General features: G+C 38.0%; 1 protein-coding gene across 2 annotated transcripts in view; it reads right to left on the bottom strand.

The window, feature by feature from the left end:
• Nucleotides 1–5887: 5887 nt before the first annotated feature.
• Nucleotides 5888–24943, bottom strand: part of LOC122401629 (dual 3',5'-cyclic-AMP and -GMP phosphodiesterase 11) — a 94716-nt gene continuing 75660 nt past the window's right edge. For both annotated transcript variants that reach the window (XM_043403868.1, XM_043403867.1), the window contains 14 exons: nucleotides 14165–14405; nucleotides 12919–13291; nucleotides 12023–12421; nucleotides 10830–11078; nucleotides 10018–10128; nucleotides 9774–9871; nucleotides 9605–9668; nucleotides 9203–9438; nucleotides 9031–9130; nucleotides 8601–8855; nucleotides 8138–8247; nucleotides 7521–7926; nucleotides 7081–7164; nucleotides 5888–6750 (listed from right to left, as the gene is read on the bottom strand). In XM_043403868.1, the coding sequence (XP_043259803.1) occupies nucleotides 6577–6750; nucleotides 7081–7164; nucleotides 7521–7926; nucleotides 8138–8247; nucleotides 8601–8855; nucleotides 9031–9130; nucleotides 9203–9438; nucleotides 9605–9668; nucleotides 9774–9871; nucleotides 10018–10128; nucleotides 10830–11078; nucleotides 12023–12421; nucleotides 12919–13291; nucleotides 14165–14373 (2868 nt within the window). In that variant the 5' untranslated portion in view covers nucleotides 14374–14405 and the 3' untranslated portion in view covers nucleotides 5888–6576. The remainder of the gene's footprint in view (nucleotides 6751–7080; nucleotides 7165–7520; nucleotides 7927–8137; nucleotides 8248–8600; nucleotides 8856–9030; nucleotides 9131–9202; nucleotides 9439–9604; nucleotides 9669–9773; nucleotides 9872–10017; nucleotides 10129–10829; nucleotides 11079–12022; nucleotides 12422–12918; nucleotides 13292–14164; nucleotides 14406–24943) is intronic.

Below are 24943 nucleotides of genomic sequence, written 5' to 3'. Positions count from 1 at the left end.
GGCCGAATATCGATCTGAAAGGAAGGAAAAAAAGGAAAAAAAAAAACAAAGTTATTAATCGAATCGCAGATGAAACGATGCCGCGCTCTCGTGATTTCTCTTTGCAGCCAAGCTCTGGCCATTGTCCTTGGTTCGCTTCGACGCCTTCTCTACTTTTTATCTCGCTAAAAATAGTAACACGAATACAGAAACGTTCGAATGCTTCCGGGTTTGATAGAAGAGACCCAAGAGAAAACGTCTTAGAACGAACTTGGAGTCAAGATTGGGTCGTTCGAGTACCTTTCCTCGGTGATAGAGCGTCCAGAGAGTTGATAATTGTGGGCAATCGGGGAGTAGATTCGGGGAGGTTAAGGCGAATCCTCTGACTCAATTTCCCTGCAATGATATTGAAACGAATTAGTCGAAAAGTTTCGTATCGAGAAGCCTGTGTGCTGTCGTGGTACGATGTATCGAAGTGTATTTTCTTTTCTTTTGCAAAGGTGGCTCTTGGAGGCTTGGCAGATCAAGCTGGCGTGAAAGCCGGTGATGTGGTCTTTAAAGTAAACGGGGAGACCGTACAGCACCTGAGACACTGCGATGTTCACGATCGTCTGGTCAAAGCCGGAAACGAATTCACGTTAAACGTTCTACGAAATCTGAAATTCGAACGGACCATTAAACAAGAATGACGCGTTCCTTCCGTCCACCATTTCCTTCTTCTTCGCTGCGCGCCTATGTACTCGCTCGAAAATGTTTCTACGAACGATATGACTGTACAATTTTAAATACGATATGTAAATAAAACACGTATGTATTACTCGAATGGCTTCGTAATATTTTATCTTAGACGTAATTGAATCAGTGATCCAGACGTGAAAAGATATATTATGAACGAAGTATCAATACCTACTAGTATTTTCCAACGATGTTTGCGTGTGTGTATTGTAATTTTTTGTTATTTAAAATATTCCAAAGTCTACCGAATGGACAACCTGTTTAAGCGTGCGCATAATTTCATCGAGAAACAGGGACGAAATATCGTTTGGAAATCTCAAGAAATCTCGTGATAGGATTCTCGAGCACAATCACTAATTGCACGAGAACTACGTTCGTTGCAGTATGTTGACAAGTGGAAGGAATGATCACTTAGCAACGAATGAAGTTGGAGGTAGAAGTAACAGGTAGCAGTAATCATAGGTAGTGGCTATACCGTGTAACTAGAGGTCCTTGATGGATTGGTTACCTCGATAATTTCCTGAATCTCGATACCTGAAACTAGCAAAATTTTTATTTTAGATAAAAGTTTCGAGCAACGGAGGAAAAATAAATATCTAAAAAATAGGGACTAAATATCTTTTAATGGAACACGAATAGAAACTGTTTACAATTTCAATTTTACAAATAATTCCACAGTCGATGTAAACACCGTTGTGTTATTTCTTTTAGTAAAAGTTTACTATAAGGACGAAACTGTTTCGTTGAATGAAAGTTTTGGCAACGAGAAGGTATTTGCACGGCATACTAAGCCTTCAAAATGCAACGCGACACGAAGACGCGTGTAATTTGTTCCGGACGCGAACATTGTTATTTATTGGCCGTTTTTCATGATGGATTTGGCAGTGGTAATCAAGGTCCGTCGAGGTCAGCTTGCAACACCATGTTGTCGTTGTCCGTCGCCGATTGACCTATATTGCAAAATACAATTTGTCAACTATTGATCCGGCCTCTTCTGCGATCGTGTATTCTCTGGCAATGAGTCATCGGCCTCTTAAAGCGTCGTTTAAAATGCAGTTAGCCGCCTCGATTAAACGACGGACCGAAACTCTTAGAACAGCTTAGCGCTTCGGTGAAATAGAAAACGAACGAATAAAATATTACTTTGCGTTTGTTGGGAAAAAATTCAATAGACTTCACGATCGACGATTACGATTTAATAATAATAATAGAGATTTTGTTCGAACTGGCAACATAATTAATTGAGATTCGAGATCATTAATTGTAGGATAGGATTTAGGTATATGCTGAGGATAAGATAGAAAAGCTGGTGAGTAAAATAAATGAAAGACAATACATATATCACATAATTTAGTCTCGCTTTAATATATTAGATATTGTTCGGTATAATATATGACTCTCATACTATATGCTAATCGTAAAGGTAAACGACATACACGCTAAACATTTTCATTTTGACGTATCAATAATTTACACGATAACTGTACACTTGTAACGCTTTCTTGCCTCGCACCATTCACCCACAACGGCGACACACGCACACAGACATTTTTTTATCACACTTCTTACACCGTATCTCCCGTCCATGGAATCAATAAAATTGACAGGAGACGATTCGATAATTAAAAATGAAAAAGACTCTTGAAGGATTAAAAGGAACATACGCAAGATACGGACTATTATTACAAGTAACGATCACACGCGGACGAATGCCTGACTGCTTTTCCGTCTTCGCAAAGCCAAGTCTCCGCTTCAAGCATAGTCGATAAGTCGATGTATCGTTTAATCTCTTCGGTGCAGTAGCTATTTAGAAACGCGTGTAAAAGTATCGGTATGGTCCGTGCGTTGAACGCCCATGGGCGTTCCGCGCGTACGTCCAACAAACGCGACTATCAAGATTCCGCACGCGATGCGTGCCAATCGTTCGAACCTCGGCACCGAAAAGATCAACGAAATCGAGAAACGTTTTCGAAAGAAGCAAGTAATTTTTAAACGATATAAAACGATATCCACGATTCTTAATATTTTTACAAATTTTTATAATACTTAAATTCTTTACTCAAACCGATTGTTAATTATAACTATCGTACAATCACTTATACAAATTATCGACAAACCGCAAAACTACGACATTTAAAAGAATGATATGTTTATCATTTGTTTTCTTGACAATTTTAAGCAACATTCAGCGTGATTGTAAAAGGAACAATTTCTCTTCCCGAACCTTTACTGAATCTTGTTTTCCGTATTCCGAAGAAACAGCCTTGTGCGAAGAGGAGAACGATCATCCGAATCCAAACGATATTACGAAACGTTCAGAGTAATAAAAAGCAAGATACACAACGTACATAGATATTCTCATTTGCTCCCGTTGTTTCTAACAACTAATTAGCACGTTACAACAGACAATTAAACTCATTGCCGTATCGAATAACAAAGATCACGATTAACCTTGATGTATAAACGTACACTTTGGTTTACGAATACATTATCTAATTACACGCATGATTCGATTCCTGTTTGTACGAGTTCGTACAATGGAGAGAACTTCCGGTGCAAAACGCGATTCCAAGACATAGCTAACTACCCTTAACTTACACATACGTAATTGTTCGGGAATTCTCTGACTCGTTGATTGAAGACCGGGCTATAGTGTCAAATAACAAAATTACTGTAGAAACTCAGCCATTTGGAATTAATTCTGTAATTAAACAGATACTGTTTGTTGAAAATAATGATCCTTCTCACAATTTTAAACAGCGCCATCTACTATGGGCTCGTTTCCGCTATAACTACAACTAGCGCGCACTTCCGCGCGTCTACTTCGCTTTTCCTATTGTTCCACAGACGCCACGTGTATTATCCCTGTATGTTATAATAAATTTAAGTTGTTTGTCTAAATACATAAAACCCAAGAGGCCACGAACCCAGTTCAAAATTGTGCTGAAGAAGTTGTACAGATAATTTTGCGACAGTGGTCAAAAGTGTTTATAAGAAATGGCTGAGAAACTGTTAACCAATTTACCCACCCTCGCAAAAGACAAATCAAAGATGGAAATTTTATACGATAGCGACATTAGGATCGAACGATCTTCTGGATATCGTGAATGGTATTAGACAGTTACCTTTTGAAGCTACTAAAATACGTGGAAAAGGTTCCACGCTAACGGGAGGTTAATAATTCCATCGAGAATAGACGAAGAGTATCATGGAGCCATTTGATCATGTATGAAACAACCTGAAGGTTACCAGGATGGCTGGAATAGAATCTGTAAACTACAAAAGATTATGACAAGATCATGTACTTACTACTCAGTAACTGAAGACATTGAAACAATATCCAAACTATATGTTGATGGTGGAATACTTTGCTCTACAAACAAAACTAATTGAATCAATATTTAGAGCAAGAGTTTGAGAATCAAATGGAAGATGCCCGCCTGTTTGTAGGACTTTGAATCAAGAGAGAGAGAAATAGAACTTCACGGTTCATCAAGAAGCTTAGATGAGAAGAATATTGGAAAGATATTATCGTGGCAGAATGTAGAGCAGTTTCAACCCCTGCAGATATAAACTGGAAACTTTGTAAGTCTTTATCAACATCGTACTGCATACCATATTACAGAAAAGCTATTAGGAGCTTATATTGTGTATAAAACAGAGGAACATTAGATGGAAGAAACATTTCTTGTTGAAACATTGTTCTTTAATTGACCGTTAACTTCTTTTGATTAAAATTCAGCAAAAGTAAAGAATTTATAGTCATTTGCATAGATAATAATTGTAGTTAAGAGGAAAACGATGAATTATCGCCACTAACAGAGAAAATACTCATGAATCGAAAAAGAGTATTTCTCTATTATTAGATTAAAAATAAATTCTAGTATACTATCATTTTACGTGTTTTCCAAACGTTGACTCTTACAAAAAGATTTGATAATAAAAATTTGAATAAGTATGCTCAAGACACGACCAGCCACGAGTCTTCAATTCGTAACGAGGAGCTTCTATGCTAGGAAGATCAGGTTCGCGATTCCCTTCGAATTTCACGTACTCTTTCGTCCCTTCTTCTTCGTCCTCTCTCGATATCAAAGTTTCTGCCATAGTAAGTATACGTACAATACGATCAGGTACAAGAGTAGCATCTCTGGGTTGATCTATTTTATTTCCAAAGAGAGGACGAAGCTTCCCGATCGTCTTAAACTAATCGTCTTCGGTCTCTTCGGGTCTCCTGTGCATTCAACGACGAACGTAAAATTCACAGGATAATCTCGTCGACCGCGATATTCTTCTTTAAGACGTTCGAATTGATCGAGTAATAATTTATTCGCGCTAAATGTGAACCGCGAGTCATGCGAGTACAGAACTCATGAACAATCGAGACTGACGAGCAACGTCCACCAAGTGCACTACTTCCCCTTTCGATTTTTATGAAATTGCAGGCTCGTAGAGTGGAAAAAGCTCTACGTATTCTTTGTAGATGTGGTAACTCGAGTCGAGGGGCGATACGACGATTATCTGGAAAATTATTGGATGTACAAGGCAGTCTTTCAAACAAATTCTTTATGGTTTTTGACGCGAATATTGTAGCATATGCACCAAGAAAGTACATTGATACGCATATAAGTCTGGCAATATTTATCGTTTTTGGGGTGTTATAGGGTGTTATAAATAAGACGAAAATCAAGGATGCTAATTTATTGATTGAGAGATTTTTAATTAGTGGGATCAATCACAATAATTTTTGGTGAATAGACATACCCCCGAAATCCTAACCATTTTCGAGAAAAAAATTCGAGCAGGTACTGAAATTTTTCGGCGAAAAAAAAATTTCAAATTATTCTAAAAAAATTATTTTTAACTAGTGGAGCCAATTACAATAATTTTTCGTGAATAGACATACCTCCGAAATCCTAACCATTTTCGAGAAAAAAATTTGAATACGTACTGACATTTTTCGGCGAAAAAAAAATTTCAAATCGATTTGGAAAAATTATTTTCGGTTGCGGACGTCAATTACAATAATTTTTGGTGAATAGACCTACCCCCGAAATCCTACCCTCTTTCCAGAAAAAAATTCAGTACGGGCGGAACTTTAAACGTTAATAACTTTTTAACGAAATCTCAATCAACAAATTGGCATTCTTGATTTTCGTCTTATTTTTACCTCCAGAATCTCCCATTAAAATTTTTCGCAGGTGTGGCCGAACACCCTTTATATTGGTAAAATTAAAATAGTAAATTATATTGTCTTTTCAAATATTTCAGTTGTATTAAGCTTTTGTAGCGATTATCCGCTCAAAAGCCATAAACAATTTCAATCGATAGGCGTGGAAAGACCTTTAATATCCAAAAATGAACGTGATCCTATGATCTCAGGGGGAATGAAGTAAATTGAATTCAATAAAGATACAAACATGAAACCTCGTTAAAGACTTACTGGACATGTTATGATACGGCAGTCGATTATTACTGCTATAAGAAAAAAACTTAAGAACATTTGTGTCAGATTTTCAGTCTTGTCGTTTTATAAGTTTAGCGTGTGAAATAAATTACACGAAAACGGAGGGTGCGCTTCGTGGACGTTACTCGCGACCCATCGGAATCTGAAACGTTCGTGAACGTATCTGAAGAACTCCTAACCGCAATTATAATCGCATCTCATTGGTACCGACAATGTTCCGTAGTGATTAATATAAATTAATAAATTAACTCGCAATGCTTGTAATACCTAGTATCGAGACGAAGTTGCAGAACGTTCCAGATTTCACGGAGCAGCGTTCTTCGTCCCGCGAACAGGTGAAACAACACCTATCCCAATATATTTTCTCTACTTGCTTGTATCGCGTTTTGTAATAATGACTATTGGTCCGCCTGCTCACTGGTCTCTTCGTTGTCGGATATCGACGGCATCCTGTCGTGATTCGTGCAATTGTCTGTCTTACACTTGAACTCCGCGATCTCCAACCAATGCTGTTTATTCTTTCTGACGCCATCGACCAACGGCTCCAATTTATCCGACAATAAAGCGAATGCCTGCGCAAAAAGAGAACGTACACGGAATTTAAAACGTACAATCGCTGTTCCTCTGCTCGAATTTTATTTACAAACAGAGTAGGATCAATGTAGATTTGGTTCTGAGAGAGATAAACGTTTTATCTGCATCGACGCTTCGACTCGAGATAAATATTTCGGAGTAAGAAAACTACGTTGAATATTCCTCGTGCTTGAACAGTATATTCAAAATTTATTCATAGCATTCAAATACTTATGAATCGATCGGATATTGAAATCATCGAATGATCTTAATTTAAACAAATACGATTTCAGTAACACTTTTCTATTGTCGATATCGTAGAAAGTTACCTCGTAAATGGGAAGGCAGATTGAATCGATGAAACCAACTTGCATCATAGGCAGTTGATCCTCTTTTTCTCGGTTCATAATGTCCTGCAATACCAAAGGAGTAGTGTTGTTATTTTCTGGTTCTAGACGATTGCATTTGTATGTACATATATACAACATTTAAACCGTATATTTCAAAGGAAAAGACAAAAGCAATATTAATACAAGAAATAATGTTAAGGTTGTAATAGTTGGTACGTTGCTGATAGAAACTCAATTCTTTTTTATCACATATTATTGGTACGACTACAAATGAGACTGAATTTTACAAATATTCGAATGCTACGAACAAACTTTGAATATCTCAACACTCGAATATAATTATTACTTTCATCAATTTACTTATTATCCAGCTATTGCTGTACACTATGATTATATATCCAGATTTCTGTAATACTTACAATGGGGGTAATATTAAGAGTCCGCCTTTCAATGTCCCCTTGTTCAAAGAATTCACTGCTGACTAATTCCGCCACTCTCTTTTCGACATCCCACGGTTTAGTTATAGCAGCTAAATCACAGACGGTCATTAACATTCCTCTCAACAGTTCTCGATGATCACTGTAAGCCCAATTGTAGCCACCGCCATGCGCCAAACTAAGGAAAGCCCCTCTTTTCCTAAAGTAAACCGCCAGGTCCGTAGAGAGGATCGCTTCTTCGAGAACTTTTACCACGCGTGAATATTCCTCCGGGGACAGGTTCGATAAAATTTGATTCCCTTGGCTACTTAAAATCATCAGACACTGATCGAAATGATGATGCTCCATCGTCGATGTCGAGTAAAGCTGTGCCAGCGGCGAGGATGCTCTGCAAGCATCAGATTCGTTTCTAATAAAAAATTTCTATTTTTCACGCACTCGTCGTGCTTTGATCTTTTCACTTCACGAATTCGTGACACAATTCGCTTTAAACATAACAAAATCAATACCACTTACGTGGATAACGCGTCGATGATAATGAGTTCAGAATTTTTAGGATTCAAGTTTAGATTATCGTCAAATATCAAATGTTTACTCACTTGATTTGGAAGGAGTTGTTTGTGCCTCGGTGATCCAGATCGTGACACAAGCAAGCGATGATTAATGCAAGACACTCGATCTCCCCAAAAATTTTCCACCACTGCGTGGCCTGAAACGTAACAATCTTGTTGCTTATTTTCGACACTTTTCTACAAGGGTATCCTCAAGATGAACGATAGAACTGATAACAGCGTGTTTTATAAATGCAAATAAGATAAAATTGTACGAAAACAATTAAATTAACAATTGGTTTGCTGTATTACTATATTATTTAATCCTCATTCTAGTTCTATTAACTATTTGAAATTTTGATTTGATCAACAAAGATGGACGTATCGTGCTTATTTAGCTCTAGTCATGAAATTAACTTTTATTGAAATTATTTTAATAAATTATCACAGCTCGATCGTTTGACTCGGGGGACACCTTAGACGCAATTTATTCGCTAAAAAATGTGCTCACGGTCAAAATCGCGAACATCATTTGCGCAACGTTGAAAGCGTGGCGCCAATTATGGTAGATGACGTTCCGATAATTTTTCTTCACGCTAAGAAGCCAACGGCACAACACATCGTAATCGATGTGGAACCGTTCGACGAAATCGAGATCCAAAAACATTCTGAGACACGCCGTCAGCGTCTCGACGTCCTCCATGTGAATGTCGTCGAATTTAAAATCGTGTAGCTGAAAATGCGCCGACGAAGGCACTCTTAAGCCCTGAAATCAGAATCAAGAAAAGACTCAAATAAAAAAGCAATTTGAAGAGTAGACTCAAATCGTCTGACTAAATATATTGTACATTTTGAATGTCTAAAGAACAAAGTATACGTATCAATGCATTATTTAATGAAATAAGATTAATAATAACGATCGTCTCGAAAGCGAAACCAACCCTCAGTCTTTGTGCGTCCTCCAACGAAGCGGAAGCGTGATAACTCAGCACTTCTAACGTGACGCTTTGTTTGGCCATCGCTATCACAGCCTTCTCGTACCTGTTGGCAAGAAGAAATGAAAACTCGCTCGAAACGACGAAACGTCACCGCCGTTTCGCGTCGTACACTCACATGTGCGTATTGTGAATGCCCATGCCGCAGAAAATAGCAAACGCCTCGACGAAATTCTCGTCGTTCTTCGTGAAGGCGAGGTCGTCGAACTTATTGATCAGTTGGATGACGCCGATGATCTGACCCGACGAGTTCTTGATGGGCATGCAGAGAATGGTGCGATGTTTGAAACCGGTACCATCATCCACCGAAGGGTCGAATCTTGGATCCTCGTAGGCGTTCGGTATGTTCACCGTCTACGAAAAATTCAGCACGGCGCGGTTCATCGTAATACCGTGACTAAACGTCGCGTTACGTTATATAATTCCATTAATAACGAAACTGGGAATATAGAAAAAAGAAAAAGAAAAAGAAACAAAACAAAAAAAAAGTTTGAAACTATTGTTAATCAATGTTGCTCACCTCACCAGTCGTAGCAACGTAACCGGTGATACCGACATTTATAGGGAATCTGCTCTCGAATGGACTGCGTGAACAAAACCGAATACACATGTAAGGTTTCCGAGGAAATCGAATTATTGATGGTAATTGAATGAAGAAAAACAAGAACGTAATTACAAACTTCATTCACCTAGTGCGAGAATCGGAATCCTCGCCAGCGAGGTCGTTCGCCTCGAAGTCAAAGACTCGTGAGAAACTGCCCTTCGACGCTTTGTGCACTAGGAGAACCTGAAGAGAATATTTCCTATTACATGCATCATCATCGCATGATACTGACCACGCGAGTTTGCATCGCCTGAGTCGTTTTGTTGCTACAATAATATATAGTGCCGAAGTTTTTAGAGGCTGGAAACCCCGGAAGAAAAACGACATACCTGTACTCGTAGACACTGTATCAGGGACTGAGTGTGCGTTAAAATCCTCAACACCATGTGTTCTATCGTGCTCTGTTCCTCGAAAATCATTCTAGCCAAATCCAGGAGAACCTGCAATAATGAATCGATGCATGTTCGGAGTCTTTTACCGATCGAACGTTGAGTAAATAACTTTAACTTTTTTCTCAACGTGCAAATCGATTACAAACTGGAATCGTACAGTTAAGAATCGGGAGTTAAAGAGTTCGAGAGTTGAAATGTTCTTTGGCGAATTAGAATAACCGAATTGCAGACCAACTTTTCGGCCAACTTCTTCGGTTCTCTTCGGGGGTATAAATTTAATGAATATGTAAATACACGGGACTTATTGTATTATTAGCTGAATAAGAAGTAACAAAGAACTTTAAAAGTTAGTATATATATGTATAAGAAACTTTGTTTTGATTCTCATTTGCATATTCATTAAACGTGTGCCATCGAAGAGGGTCGCCGGAGACCATCTGTTACCTTCAAAATAATTTCTTAAACTCTTCTTACAAAATGTATACAGCAGATTGGCAGTTGTGCTTTATTATATTCCTTTCAAATTTAAATGACTAAAGACTTGAATTTGATTAAAGAAGATACTATATGTCTACGATGCTGTTAACTTAAAAATCTTTCGCAAATATTCCGTGGTGGATGGATTTTTCTTTTTGTTACTTTAATTTTTTATACGTTTGAACGTGTTTCTACTTACCCAGCACGTTGAGATTGCGTAATAGCACTTATCACGATCTAACGTATGTTTGGAATTTCATTCGTCTACTAACCTGATTCCTTTTCACTTCTAATTGACTTTTCTCGTAAAGTTGCGCGTTCCTCAGGCCAATTCCGCAGAATTGCAAATATCCAGCGAAAACTTTCTCGTCTTGCGCCGTGAACTGACCTTCGCCGCCGAGTTTGTTGATCACTTGCGCAACCCCAATGACATCCCCATTGCAGTCTTTTATTGGCATGCACAAAAGGGCTCGAGTTCTGTATCCGGTTAACGCGTCGATTTCACGGTTGAACCTCGAATCCTGCAACCATAAAAACATTTTTTTAACAAACGTGGACTCTCGAATCGCTTTAAAACCGTCTTGAGACCAAAATGGCGCGCCTAAAACGTTAGATATAATATTGTTACTAAAATTTTATTTTAATTTACATTCCTCGTAAATCTTTCTTACGTTCGTTTATCATTTGAGATATTAAAAACTTGCAAGAGTCCCAACGATGACGTTATTTACAAAATAAGAATAAGAATTCTCATATAGGACATTTGAATTTACAATTCGTCGAAAATGTCGGGAAACAACGTCTATCGAAAACCTATTTAAAGTTTGTAATTGAAATTGGGCTGTCGATCAGCAATTAATCGTAAGTGAACTTCTTCGATACTCGGAAGTTCGAAATTTTAACGAAATAAGTTCGAGGCAAGTTCGAGTACACTTAAACTCATCTTTTGTTCGACTAACTAAAGAACAGAACTATCGAGGTTCCCGAGAACGATCGAGAACAAAATCCATTACTCGTAATAATTCAATTATTTGCTTCTTCTCCTATCAATTATTTTTAGCGTTCGACGTACTGCAACCTATTATTTATATATTGCGAACTGATCCCGAGCGTATCCATAAACTGTTGTTTAGCCAATAACTATTTGCGATTCGTGATATTTCGTTTAAATATAGAGGAGCCGATTTAGCAGACTCTGAACACGAATTGGCAATGTCGCCATAATTTACTGTACTATTTATACAACGATCTTAGCAACATTTAACAAGGAAATGTCAAAGCATGTTAATGCTTTCGAGCTAAAATTATTCGATCTGTACTAGACACTTATAAAGTGATGCTCGACGATACATTGATCAAATAGGACGCGGGGAAGAGAAACGATAAAGAACCGTTGTTCCAAACAATATCTCGAGCAAAAAACGAACCGTAGAAATGAAAATTAAAAAGACCAACGGATCCTTGCCTTGTAAGCATCCGGTATGTTGACAGGTTCCCCGCTCTCGGCGACGTATCCGACGATTCCCGTGCCCCAGGGAATTTTGATCTCGTCCTTTTTCTCCATCTCGATCAGCGTCGATCTCGAGCACACGTCGAATAGCTTCGAGACCAGGCATCTGCTTCTAGAATAATATCCCTTTTCGCGTCGCTCGGAGCGCCCGTTGCCCGTTTTACCCGGACTCAGGATGCTGCCGGGGTTGCCCGACGAAGAGTCGTGATTTTGCGAGGAGGGCATGCAACCGCCACCCCTCTCCCCTTGAACGAGAAACAGGGAACCACGATCGGCGTGTAGCAGGGTGCTTACGTTCTGCAAGATCTTGTGACACAAGGACCTCACGTCCAGCTCGTTACAGATATCCTTGACCTACGGTTAAACCGATTGATCAGGAACTACCCCTCTTACGGTCACAACTTTTCACACAATCACATCTACGTCCCACAAACGGGACTTAAATAGGAGATAGTAAATATTTCGTGTGCAATTTATATAGTATCCCAAAAGAAAAATTGCAAAAAAATATTTTCTCTGTCAAGATCACCTCAATTAAATTTTAGATAGGAGCTGATATTTCGTATGCAATTTGCATAGTATTCCAAAAGAAAATATTTTCTTTGTCAAGATCACCTCAATTAAATAGGAATTAAATTAAATTTTAGATAGGAGCTGATATTTCGTATGCAATTTGCATAGTAATCCAACAGAAAATCTAAGATCCCAAAAGGGATCTTAATTTGAAAAATTGAATGTTGCATTGAGCAATCAAATATTTCGTCAGATAGTGTAACCATTAGAGAAAAATCATACGATCATGTACAACTCGATTATCGTGATTAATGGTAAGTCTGATCGAGAGATCGTACCAATTCGAAGATAAGATCCGTTTCATCGAGATGCCTCAGTTCGTGTCTCGATCGCCTTTGGGGTCTGCCAGAGTTTCCGGAACCGACTGGTTGGCTTCCTGGCTGGCCCGAATCGCCCGGCGAGACGCTCAGGAACGTCGGCGTCCCGTCGATCGTGTTGACGATCGGTTTCAACAGACCGCCGCGCTCGAACTCGTGGGCAGAAATTTTGCGAACGGGCGTCGTGGCGCCGGAACCGCCGGAACCGCCCCGACCGGAAGAGGATCCGCCACCCGCGTGGATCGGGCTCGACAGCTCCACGCAGCTGCTCGACGAGGACGTCGGCGTCGCGTGCGACACTAGCCACATGTCGACGGTCTGTCTCGTCACTTTCCTGTCGATGGAAAATCATACGACTGTCAATTCGTCCCTGCGCTCGTCCTCGTAGAAAATTAGTACTGAAACGTCCTCGAAGTTAGCTTGGTTTAAATTTTCCCGCGTAAAACCCTATATTGCTCAGACACGTTCAGAAATGTAAATTTATTGTTGGGAAATTTTAAATTTTATATAGTTGTGGACGAATATAATATACAAATTGCGTGTAGACCATTTGGCATATAGGTCATATCATCGTTAACCGAATATTACTTTCTTCTACGTAGTAAAGTAAAGCAACTATTTTTTATTGAATGAAGGAAGAGTACGATATAAACAAAATGGCAAATTTGATATGCAATATTCACCGCAGAAACAACGAATAATAAAAGTCGGTAGTGAGATTCGATCGAACGCGCCGAATGGGATGAAAGTTGATTGGTTTTAATCGCCCGATACGGAATACTAGAGAATTGGATGTAATTGCGACCGTTCTTGGAACACGCGCGTAGAATCGACTGTAGTATTAATTAATTGACGCAGCTATATCGCAAAGCATTGTTATTTCATAACGATTCACGGAATTCATCGCACGTAGATAGGTTAGTTCCGCTTGTAAATTCGATATGCGCAGCTGTCGAGCGCCCTAATGCAACGTATTGGATCGAGGGGCCTGGAGATCGTGCTTGCAAGAAAGAAAAAATCGTTAGAAGGAACAAAACGTTCTTAAAATTTTGTTTGGAGAAAATGTTACGATTCACGTCGGGTGACCTTACGAGCTTATCGCTGCACGGTGCTTACCAAACGGTTTTTAGGATTATTTTATCGGGCTGGTCGAGTAATATACATAATTTCGCGTAACAAAAGTCGCGGTATTAGTCGTGATAACAACCTGAGAAAGTAATCGTTGACGAAATCAGGATGTTCGTCGAGCCAGGCTTCCATGCGGGCGTATTCCGGATTGTACATGGCGGAAGTCGAGGAATAGTAACCGCCGGAGGACTTTCCATCTTGCACCTGTTGCAACGTGCCCTGTCCTGCCATTACGTTCTGCACCCCTTGCACCCCCTGTACACAAGGAGCTGCCGTCTCCGCCGTCATCCTCGGCTCCTCGATGCTCCGCAAGTGCAGACCTACTTGACGGACAAACGACTCGTTATTAAACAGAATTATACGTCTCGATTCGCCGATTACAAATCAAAATCTCGAATTTTTTAACTTCGTGAATCCTCGTCCACGTTAAATATTTATGTACGCACAGTAGTTCACGAAATTTTGTTACTATTACCGTTGAACACAAGATTCGAGTTCGATGTGAATAATGTTTTATTTTAAGGCGATGTTGTTTCCTTGGAATTATTCAATTCGGACTTTGCACCTTCGATAGCCAAAAAAATTCAGAAAATTGAATTTACAAAATAGAGAACGAAATAAATCAGTTCGTAATTTGGTAATAAATACTTAATATTCTTGGTACAAGAAATAATATTATCGGGCCTTTTCATCCTAGATTTGATAGTCAGCTTTTTCGCTAGGGCTGATCTAGCAGATCCTGCCTTAAAAGCGACGCTCTTAATCGTTTGAACAGTCCGACCAAACTAATTATGTACTAATGTAATAAACTGCCGAGTAATTGAAGCCTGTTTCAACGATTAGAGCGGGTCATAATAAGAACCGTTCGTCGTGCTTAAATGCGCATTAGTTTATACACGACAAGAAACTTCGCGATGAAAATAGCTAATTATACCGAGAACGAGAACCTTAAAAACCGATTATAAAAAGTTCCATTTCTAATGTTTCGTAATAGACGGAGCTTCTCTCTTTTTCATTTTCTTCTGAAACCTTCGCGAGGAAAATGCTGAGAGCACCAATATCGGGAAAGTTCGCGAGCAAGTCGTGCATCGTCAGGCTCCTTTGAAAGGAAAGAAGTTTGGTAATCGTATATTAGTCATCAAAGAATTTCATAATGTTCCGCGGGGAGGAAAGAAGAAAGTGGAAGACAAAACGCTCCGGCGCACATACGTTTAAGTAGTTACACGTCTCGTGACTCTCGAAGTTTGCCCAGTCAGCGAGACACGTAAGTACAGATACCGTTACTCGCGAAATTCTTAACAAATAAAAGACGCGTTCTAAACTCGAGCTTTCGAAATAATATTCTAACCGAAGGATGGGAAAAATTAGAGGAAAATTCAATTTTCATGGGGTTATTTTACAATGAATTATTTCTATATTATTGTACGTTAATATTCAGTTCCACCGCGCTTAGCATTAATTATATTCAGTCGACTTTTGATGCTCTGTGCCTATGTTTACATTACATTATTCTCTATAGAACTGAATATTTGTATTATTTTATTTTTTAATATGTAAGTTTTCCTAAATTCACCAGCTCTCAAACCTTAATTTCTTCGATTTCAAAGCGTGTATTTTATTTATTAACAGTTCGGTAGTCGAGCGTTTCGATACTTTCGCGAGCAACTGTACGCGCAGCTACGAGGTAGCTTCGCAAGGAAAGATAGGCCTGAAACTTTTAAGCGTTCTTTTCGTCGTTCTTTGACAAATACCCAAGCGTGTCGTTGTACGCAGTTAGTCAGAGGCCTCGCTAAAGAGTCGTACCAACATCGGAAAACGCAACGTGTATGGAGGGATTTCACGGTTCGATAACAGGAGAGCAATGTCTGTGACTCAATCTGTTTCCACGATCAATTAGTTCGATCACGGGCGATTGTTTCTTCTTGTAATATACCGTGTGTTCCGTCGTGACTGGCGAAATCCGAAATGGAACGATTTTAAGTTTAAAAGCAAATCGAAAATCTGGCGTAACGTTTTCTCATGCGAGACTCTAGTTTTGAGAAAGCAAACTTTGGGACTCGCACGAATTCCTTACGTAATGCTTATCTGGGATTGAAAGATTGCAAGTAAAGCACTCTCTCAAAACGTCCAAGAGTACTTTAGACAATCGATCGCATGACACTCGATAGCTACGTGACTTGAAGTCGCTTGGCGCCCACCCATGACGGTCATTGTTTATGTCAGGACCCGCCCTTAATTTTCTAATCCAGCTGTATGCTGTTTAAAAGTCAATTAGCTTCGAGTTATCAACCTTGGAAACATTCTTAAGGTTCACGTTGGCACATAGCGTCCCCACTATTTCCTTATTTATGATTCTCGATTTTCCTCAATTTATTTGTGTTTCGTGACTTGAAGTCATTTGGCGCCCACCCATGACGGTCATTGTTTATATCAGGACCCTCCTTAATTCTCTAATCCAGCTGTATGCTGTTTTAAAAGTCAATCAGCTTCGAGTTATCAACCTTCGAAACATTCTTAAGGTTCTAAAAATGTTTATCACGCAATTTAATGATGCGTTGTACGATATAACAGCGACGATGATTAAAGAAACAGACACTCTGGGCGAAATTTCAGCCTTGAACAGAGGATTTAACAGCGAAAGTTAATGATAATTTTCTTTGTTTTCTCGAATTCACGCACGGATCATTAGCATTATTGTGTTTACAATATGGCGTACGGGCGAGAGATGCAAATTACGTTGCCTTCGATGGTTTGCGTACGCAGTTAATGTATTCTATCGTTCCTGGACAATCGATCATTTATATAAACGATTATTTGCCATTCGACGCGCGTCCAGGAGTCGTTCGAAAAGGTCTTGCGTTGCAGACAGAAGTCTCGGAAGTTGGATCACCCGGGTGCCTCTCTCTCGACTGTAGAATGTTTACGATCGCTCGAAGGAACATCAACAGTGCTGATAACGATTCGCGATAACGATTGTAGATAATGATATGCGTTTTAGATAAAGGCGGCGGTATAGTATTATCGATAAAATTAATTTTTCTTCTTAAACAGCAAACATAATATGGTACGATTATGAGAGTAAACGCAATATTTACTGGGGAAGAAACGTTACTGCTGCGAGAAGATCTTGAAAAAATTGACTGTGAACGATATCTTCTCGCTCGTACATTCCATTTTCACTCAGTGATCGTTAGTTCGTACGAGAATAATTTCTTCGTTCGATGTACGTTACGTTTGTCAATCACGATTAATGATTCTTGTATGGTATTTATTATAGATTATGTTCGAAATGTATGGGTAACGATTTAAAAGTTTAAGTGTGCATATGAGTTAGATATTTTGGAAAACTCGAGTGATTAGTCCTGCCGGTTGATGACACAGTGATACTGCGCATCTGTCTTGCGCAGCTGTCAAACGCACGTGGGTTCCAGTTGCGCGTCGAGTAGCACGATTTGATGATTTGATTTGAATCTGTGTGGAGATCACTGTACAATTTAAAAACGGAGCATTATTTTAATAGTTTGTAAATGTACGGGGTATTTGACTACTTGCTAAAATATGAGAATCGAGAATGAAGAAATTGCATCGAAGACTTTTTTATTTTTCTATGTATAAACTGCTAATGAATAGCATTTATAAATCCTGTACTTTTAAGTATGAAATCTGAGTTCCGTAAATCTAGTGTCGAGGGTACCTTTGCTCGTTATATCCGTCCCTCTATAGAATTCAGAACTGCAGATTGCGGTACAAAATTTAATTGGTGAGGAGCGTTATATAACAGAAAATTCTTCGTTAACATCGCCGTGTGCAACGGACCAACATCTTCTCGAACACACAAATCTGGCGATCCCAGTGTAACCTCGTTTACTAGTTAAAATTGTTACGACAATGTTCAAACAGTAACGTGGAGAAGTCGTTCGAGGAATTTTAATTATTTTTAAATTAATTTTCACCGTGACACACTATTTCGAAGTGACACTATTACTTCGTCAAGTATTTCGTATGGAAAATGAACCGATCGAGTGATTTGTTTGCCGGATACAGAACTTGTGCATACATAGAGAATCTTTGTTGATAAAGTAATCAGTATTATTTACGTCCTAGAGGCGACAGTTTCGTTCAACGTTAACATCGGACTTGTCCAAATATTGAAATTTACACTTTTCACAATGCCTCAAATTTTTACTTTAGGCACAAATCAGTTAAATATTACACCTTGTCTTTGGTCGATTATCGACTGGCAAATTTATCTAATAATCGAGTGTGAATAAGTTTCCTTTCGTGGCAGACCCGACGAAATGTTTCTACTAAAATTTTGACAAATAGTATCACCCCTATTTACAATTCATATTCGCGATATAGAATAAACGCATAGTTGCTCTTCGTTTAATACGTTGATAAATCAACATATATGAAGGCACGTATTCATTTTATAATTTCGTTTTATGATCATGAAAAATCTGGTCAGTGTTCTGTGCAGCTAACAGAATTCGTGCGAAACCAGCGAACAACTTCGCGAAACTAAAGGGTATAGCCGAATAAGGGGGTTAAATGTGCCCTTGAACGAAATGTGACATACGATAGATCCATCGATAGAGCAACAAGAAAAAACGTTCTGTGCCAAATTTTAACCCTCTATCTTGTTTGGAAGGGTAGTTATTGAGAAAATTCGGATTAACGAATTTCTGCCTATTTCCCCTATTTAATCGAGTAGAAAAATTATGAAAAAAATCTGGTGCATTGCGACTATTGAGATACGTGTTTGAGAATTTTTTCCGATTTTTCGATTTCAAATCCTAGGTGTGAAAAATTAAAAACGCAAAAAAACGCAGAAAAATACCGATTTCGTATTGAAGCTTTCGAGACACTAGATTTATATAATTACTGTAAATGCATATTGTCATTGGTTATGTCCCTGAATTTTTTCAGATTTTTTGGCAGGGTGCGCCGTAGTAGCAAAAATGAAAAACCGATTTTTTCGGCGTTTTTCGCGTGAAAAAGCAACTTATACTTTGAATTTTTGTATTCCCTTTAATAGATAATTATATTCTGTGGTTTTAAACATTTCCATGTTGAGTAAAACAGTGTATACAAGAAGAAAAGCAAAAATAAGTCAAGAAAAAAAACGTGCTATGCGCGTTGTATTCAGAAGTATCAGCATTATTTCCAAGAGCTGCGATGGTGCAGTGAGTAAGATGCTTGGCTGCGAAACTGCTGCAAACTTTTTGACGCGCGTTCGCGCCCTGCTACGGTACATTTTTTTTTATTATATTAATTTTTTATTTTCAATTTCTAACTAAACGACAATGAAAAACTATTAGTTTATTAATATTTAAAAAATATTTTTACCTAAAATATACGCAAAAACAATTATGGAGCAGTTTCTATTCCATCATTTCTCTAGTCGTATATTTGCTTAAATACCCTACTGTTTCATTTTTTCTACGTTAAATGAATATACGTACTTAGTTTTAAAATCGCATACCTTTAATAACTTTGAATAGTGGAAGAAGATTTCTTCAATAAAAAGAACATTAGCAGTCTTTGCATATAGTTACGGATATCATGATGACAAGATTTATGATGACAAGATTTATGATGTGCAAGGTTTATGAATGTTTACGTCTATTGGCAGTCTAAATTACTTATTTCTCTTACTCGAATACCTTGCAGTTAGTAGTGATTCTAGTATTAAAGATAAAATAGGTGATTTTATATTATCAGAAGAACGTCTTAAAATATTCACGGGATTAACTTGGGAAAATCTAATTCAACTTAGAGAAATGATGAAGTCCATGAGAAATACGGAAAAACGAGCTGTGACACAGACTATTGTTGTCTTTTTATTTAAATTGCGTACTGGAAATTCGAATAGTATGATAGCTTCAATTTTTGGGTTAGAGCGCGAACAACAGGTATCCGATTTTTGTAAAGCAGTTAGGAACTCGTTTGAAAAAGATATTTTACCATATCATTTCGGAGTCGCGGCTTTTTCTCGTCAACATTTAATAGAAAATGAAAGGTCCCTTATTGCTAAACAGTTGTATAATATAACAGACCAGCTAGCACTTATTTTTGACGGTACATATATTCGCCTTTGTTGAAATGTGGACATGTGTAACGGAAATGGATAATAAGAGAACAATTTCTCGTCTAAAATAAGTAATTTAGACTGCCAATAGACGTAAACATTCATAAACCTTGCACATCATAAATCTTGTCATCATGATATCCGTAACTATATGCAAAGACTGCTAATGTTCTTTTTATTGAAGAAATCTTCTTCCACTATTCAAAGTTATTAAAGGTATGCGATTTTAAAACTAAGTACGTATATTCATTTAACGTAGAAAAAATGAAACAGTAGGGTATTTAAGCAAATATACGACTAGAGAAATGATGGAATAGAAACTGCTCCATAATTGTTTTTGCGTATATTTTAGGTAAAAATATTTTTTAAATATTAATAAACTAATAGTTTTTCATTGTCGTTTAGTTAGAAATTGAAAATAAAAAATTAATATAATAAAAAAAAATGTACCGTAGCAGGGCGCGAACGCGCGTCAAAAAGTTTGCAGCAGTTTCGCAGCCAAGCATCTTACTGCACCATCGCAGCTCTTGGAAATAATGCTGATACTTCTGAATACAACGCGCATAGCACGTTTTTTTTCTTGACTTATTTTTGCTTTTCTTCTTGTATACACTGTTTTACTCAACATGGAAATGTTTTAAAACCACAGAATATAATTATCTATTAAAGGGAATACAAAAATTCAAAGTATAAGTTGCTTTTTCACGCGAAAAACGCCGAAAAAATCGGTTTTTCATTTTTGCTACTACGGCGCACCCTGCCAAAAAATCTGAAAAAATTCAGGGACATAACCAATGACAATATGCATTTACAGTAATTATATAAATCTAGTGTCTCGAAAGCTTCAATACGAAATCGGTATTTTTCTGCGTTTTTTTGCGTTTTTAATTTTTCACACCTAGGATTTGAAATTGAAAAATCGGAAAAAATTCTCAAACACGTATCTCAATAGTCGCAATGCACCAGATTTTTTTCATAATTTTTCTACTCGATTAAATAGGGGAAATAGGCAGAAATTCGTTAATCCGAATTTTCTCAATAACTACCCTTCCAAACAAGATAGAGGGTTAAAATTTGGCACAGAACGTTTTTTCTTGATGCTCTATCGATGGATCTATCGTATGTCACATTTCGTTCAAGGGCACATTTGACCCCCTTATTCGGCTATACCCTTTAACGATGGACGGAGACGGTCCTCGAAACTTTGGAAACCGCTACAACGCAAGCCCATTTAAATCGTATTTACGAATTTCGAAATTTCCAGAGGAAAAAGAAAAAGGAGAGAAGAATTATGCTGGTGGTCGGTTTGGTCCGATACAAAGACCATGGAAGTTTATTACCGCCGGTACATCCCCCTCGCGGTATAATCGGGATCCAGTGCTCGACGTTGCGGAGAATCATGAAGCGTGCTAACTCATCCGTTATGAGACCGAGCGTTCAACGCTGAATTAGCATGGGACTTTTTTTGCAGTGGAGACAAGCCAGCCACGTAGGAATTTTACCCGGTAAGCTGTGTCCGTATTTTTCCACGAGTTTCGACGACTCCGCTGACGCTGCAGTCAATACTGTAATGGTCGCGATTCCTTTCTTCCGTCGTTTCGACTCTTCAACGCGTGGAGGGTTAAAAAATCTTCCACCTTTTTTTCGATACTATGGTACACGCGGTGGGATATTTTTCAACCGACGAAAAATTAAAATTGCTAAAAATACAGAGGAGGGAAAATATAATTGAAACAATCCTATCGTTACACAGGGTGTTCGGTCACCCTTGGGATTCTAGAGGCCAAAATAAGACGAAAATCAAAAATATCAATTTCTGGACCGAGGCTTCGTTAAAAAGTTATTAAAAAATTTCAAATTATTGAAAAAATTTCTGAAAAAATTATATTTGGTTTTGGGGGACAATTAGAAGCATTTTTGGTGATTAGACATACCCCAGAATTTCTACGCATTTTCGAGAAAAAAATTCGAGTAGGTGCTGAAATTTTTCGACAAAAGAAAAATTTCAAATCGTTCTAAAAAAATTATTTTTAACTAGTGGGGTTAATCACAATAATTTTTGGTGAATACAGATCCCTCTGAAATCCTACTCACTTTCGAGAAAAAAATTCGAGAAGATATGAAATTCTTCAACAAAATTAAAAGATTTCAAATCGTTTTAAAAAAATTATTTTCGGTTGCAACGGTCGATTACAATCATTTTTGGTCATTACACATACCCCCGAAATCAAACACATTTTCGAGAGAAAAAATTCCTTACCGAAAATCTAATGTGAGGCTTCTCGAAAATTTCATGCGAATCTTTAAAATGTCATAACGTCTGAACGGATTGGAGGATTTGAATGTTTCAAACGGCAAACAACGCGTATTTTAGTGAAGAATATGTATAAATTCTAACAATATTGAAAAAGTTGATCCTGGACCACGTAAATTGAGAAAAACCCCATAAAAATGGTCCAATTTTCAAACAGCCATAACTCCTACAATAGTGAATATATTTAAATGAAACTATTTTCTAAAGTAGAGCTCGCGGGTACCTACAAAAAAGTACTAAACAAAATTTCCGTAGAACATCGAACAAATTTATTAAAAATGAAAAACGAATTTTTAAGAAAAATCGACAAGGTGGGGTAGCTGCGAAAAAGAAAAATTTTTTAATCGTTCTGAAAAAATTACTTTCGGTTGCGAGGGTCAATTATAATCATTTTTGGTTGACAGGCATACCCCCAAAATCCTGCACATTTTCGAGAAAAAAATTCAATACGGAACTTTAAACGTTAATCTTGATTTATTCTTGATTTTCGTCTTATTTTGGCCTCCAGAATCTTCTATTAAAATTTTTCCCAGGGGTGGCCGAACACCCTGTATATTGAAATAGAATTTTCGAGCAGCTTGGAACTTTTTCTATTTTAAAAACTCGTGTCTTGGCATTTTCACGCGTAAAAAAAGAAAAGAAAAGAATTACCGCCTGAAGTTCTACGTTTCACGAATTCGATCATCGAAAGTACGTATTGTCGAGGTTATCGATAAATCTTGAATAAAATGATATATTGCGCGGGTAAAATCAACGTACGAGAGCCTCCTAATACCATTGTTTGGAACTCTGGGGCTTTCCGAGTTGTAAAATTATTAATCATTTTTATCGAACGATCAAGATTAGTAGATCGACAATCTACACAACGATCGAAGGCCACGCATTTGTAAACATTCGACAACGTAATTCTTAATCAGCGGGGTGTTAACGGACGGGCGTTTTTCCCGATTGCAAAAGTCTGTCGGACGCACGTGTATACCCGGTGACACCGATCACAGCCACGTGACTTTTTCGCAATCGTCGCACGATCGAATCGCCAGATGGCGTTGCTACCTAGTACGGTAAAACTTCATTTACGCGAACTAAACGGGGAACGTGCAGTTCTTATAACCGGGCAGGCTCGAACCGATTATCCCCGCTAATTAAAACTTTTCTCGTTCGCACGGAGTTCTTGTTCGGGTAAGTGGATTTAACAGCTCATCCATCGGAATATAGCTATATTACAATATTTATGAACTTGGAAATTACTTTTCTTTTTATTCGATTCTCATTAAAATTGATTCGACTCGAAAGGTCAGTAACTACAGTTACTATTTGCATTTACACATATTACAGATTTATTACATACTCCATTCTTGAGGGCTTCTTTACTTCTTTAAACGTCATTATAATTTCGTCAATTTTTAAAAAGAATTATATTCCTTTAACCAGTTAACTGTGATTGACGAGTATACTCGTCATGGAGAAGTGGCACGATTTTGTGTATTGACGAGTATACTCGTCATGCCTATAAAGTAGTTACCATTGACTATTTAAATTGTAATTTTTGAGAAAAACAAAACATATTCTTAAATTTCAAGATGTTTAGAATATTTTGAGGCCATGGCGGAATAAAACAAGCAAATAAAAAATATAAATAATTTGAGATGAACTTATGCATCCCCGTATGCACCGGCTGAAACAGCTTACCAGTTCGCATAACGAATTTATTTATGTGCAATGATAACGTTTTTTAGATGTTAGCCTAAAAGGGGCAAAGGCAAAAGTCAGAAAGTTGATTTATAATAGGGTTCCTTCAGGTATGGTCAGTCATGGGACAAATGCGTGACACCGACCAGGCGCTGAGCCTATTGATACCTACTGGCCCGAAGATATCTAGCTATCGAGTGGGTTTTTATTGCGTGTTTAGTTTAATATGTATGTAATATATGTGTATGTTAAACAAATAAGTAAATATTACTAATAAAATTGTCAATTTTATAAAATAAACCCATCTTTTTGATCCAATATCTTACCAGCGCAACTTACTCTGTGATTGACGAGTATACTCGTCATGGCTCGATTCTGGCGACACAAAACGGTGCGCGCTCTCAAACGAGCGTGCCACAGTTAACTGGTTAAGGATTTTGCAAATGCTCTTTTAAATCTTGCAAACAATATAAATTATTTTTATTTGGTACTCAAATTGCATTCAAATATTTTAATATTCGAACGATCGTGTAACCGTATCATATTCGAGTATTATTCGACGAGTAGCCCCCCAAGCGTAAGTTGCTGTGGAACTGCAGGAACAATAATCGGAATATCTTGTCGCGCGTACACTTTTTTCCCCCCTCTGCTTCTCTTTGCACGCGCGTGGTGCACGCACAGCGCGCACGTACGAACGCAAGCGGATATTGCACATCAGAGGAAAACCGTGTAACGTCATTCATCGTACGGTCGCATCGCCGAGG

This window comes from Colletes gigas, unplaced genomic scaffold (assembly GCF_013123115.1).
Source record: "Colletes gigas isolate AHSC1104 unplaced genomic scaffold, ASM1312311v1 Colletes_gigas_Sc00026, whole genome shotgun sequence".
NCBI lineage: Eukaryota > Metazoa > Arthropoda > Insecta > Hymenoptera > Colletidae > Colletes > Colletes gigas.
Note: the sequence above shows the minus strand (reverse complement) of the source record. Positions and strands in the feature narration are given on the sequence as shown.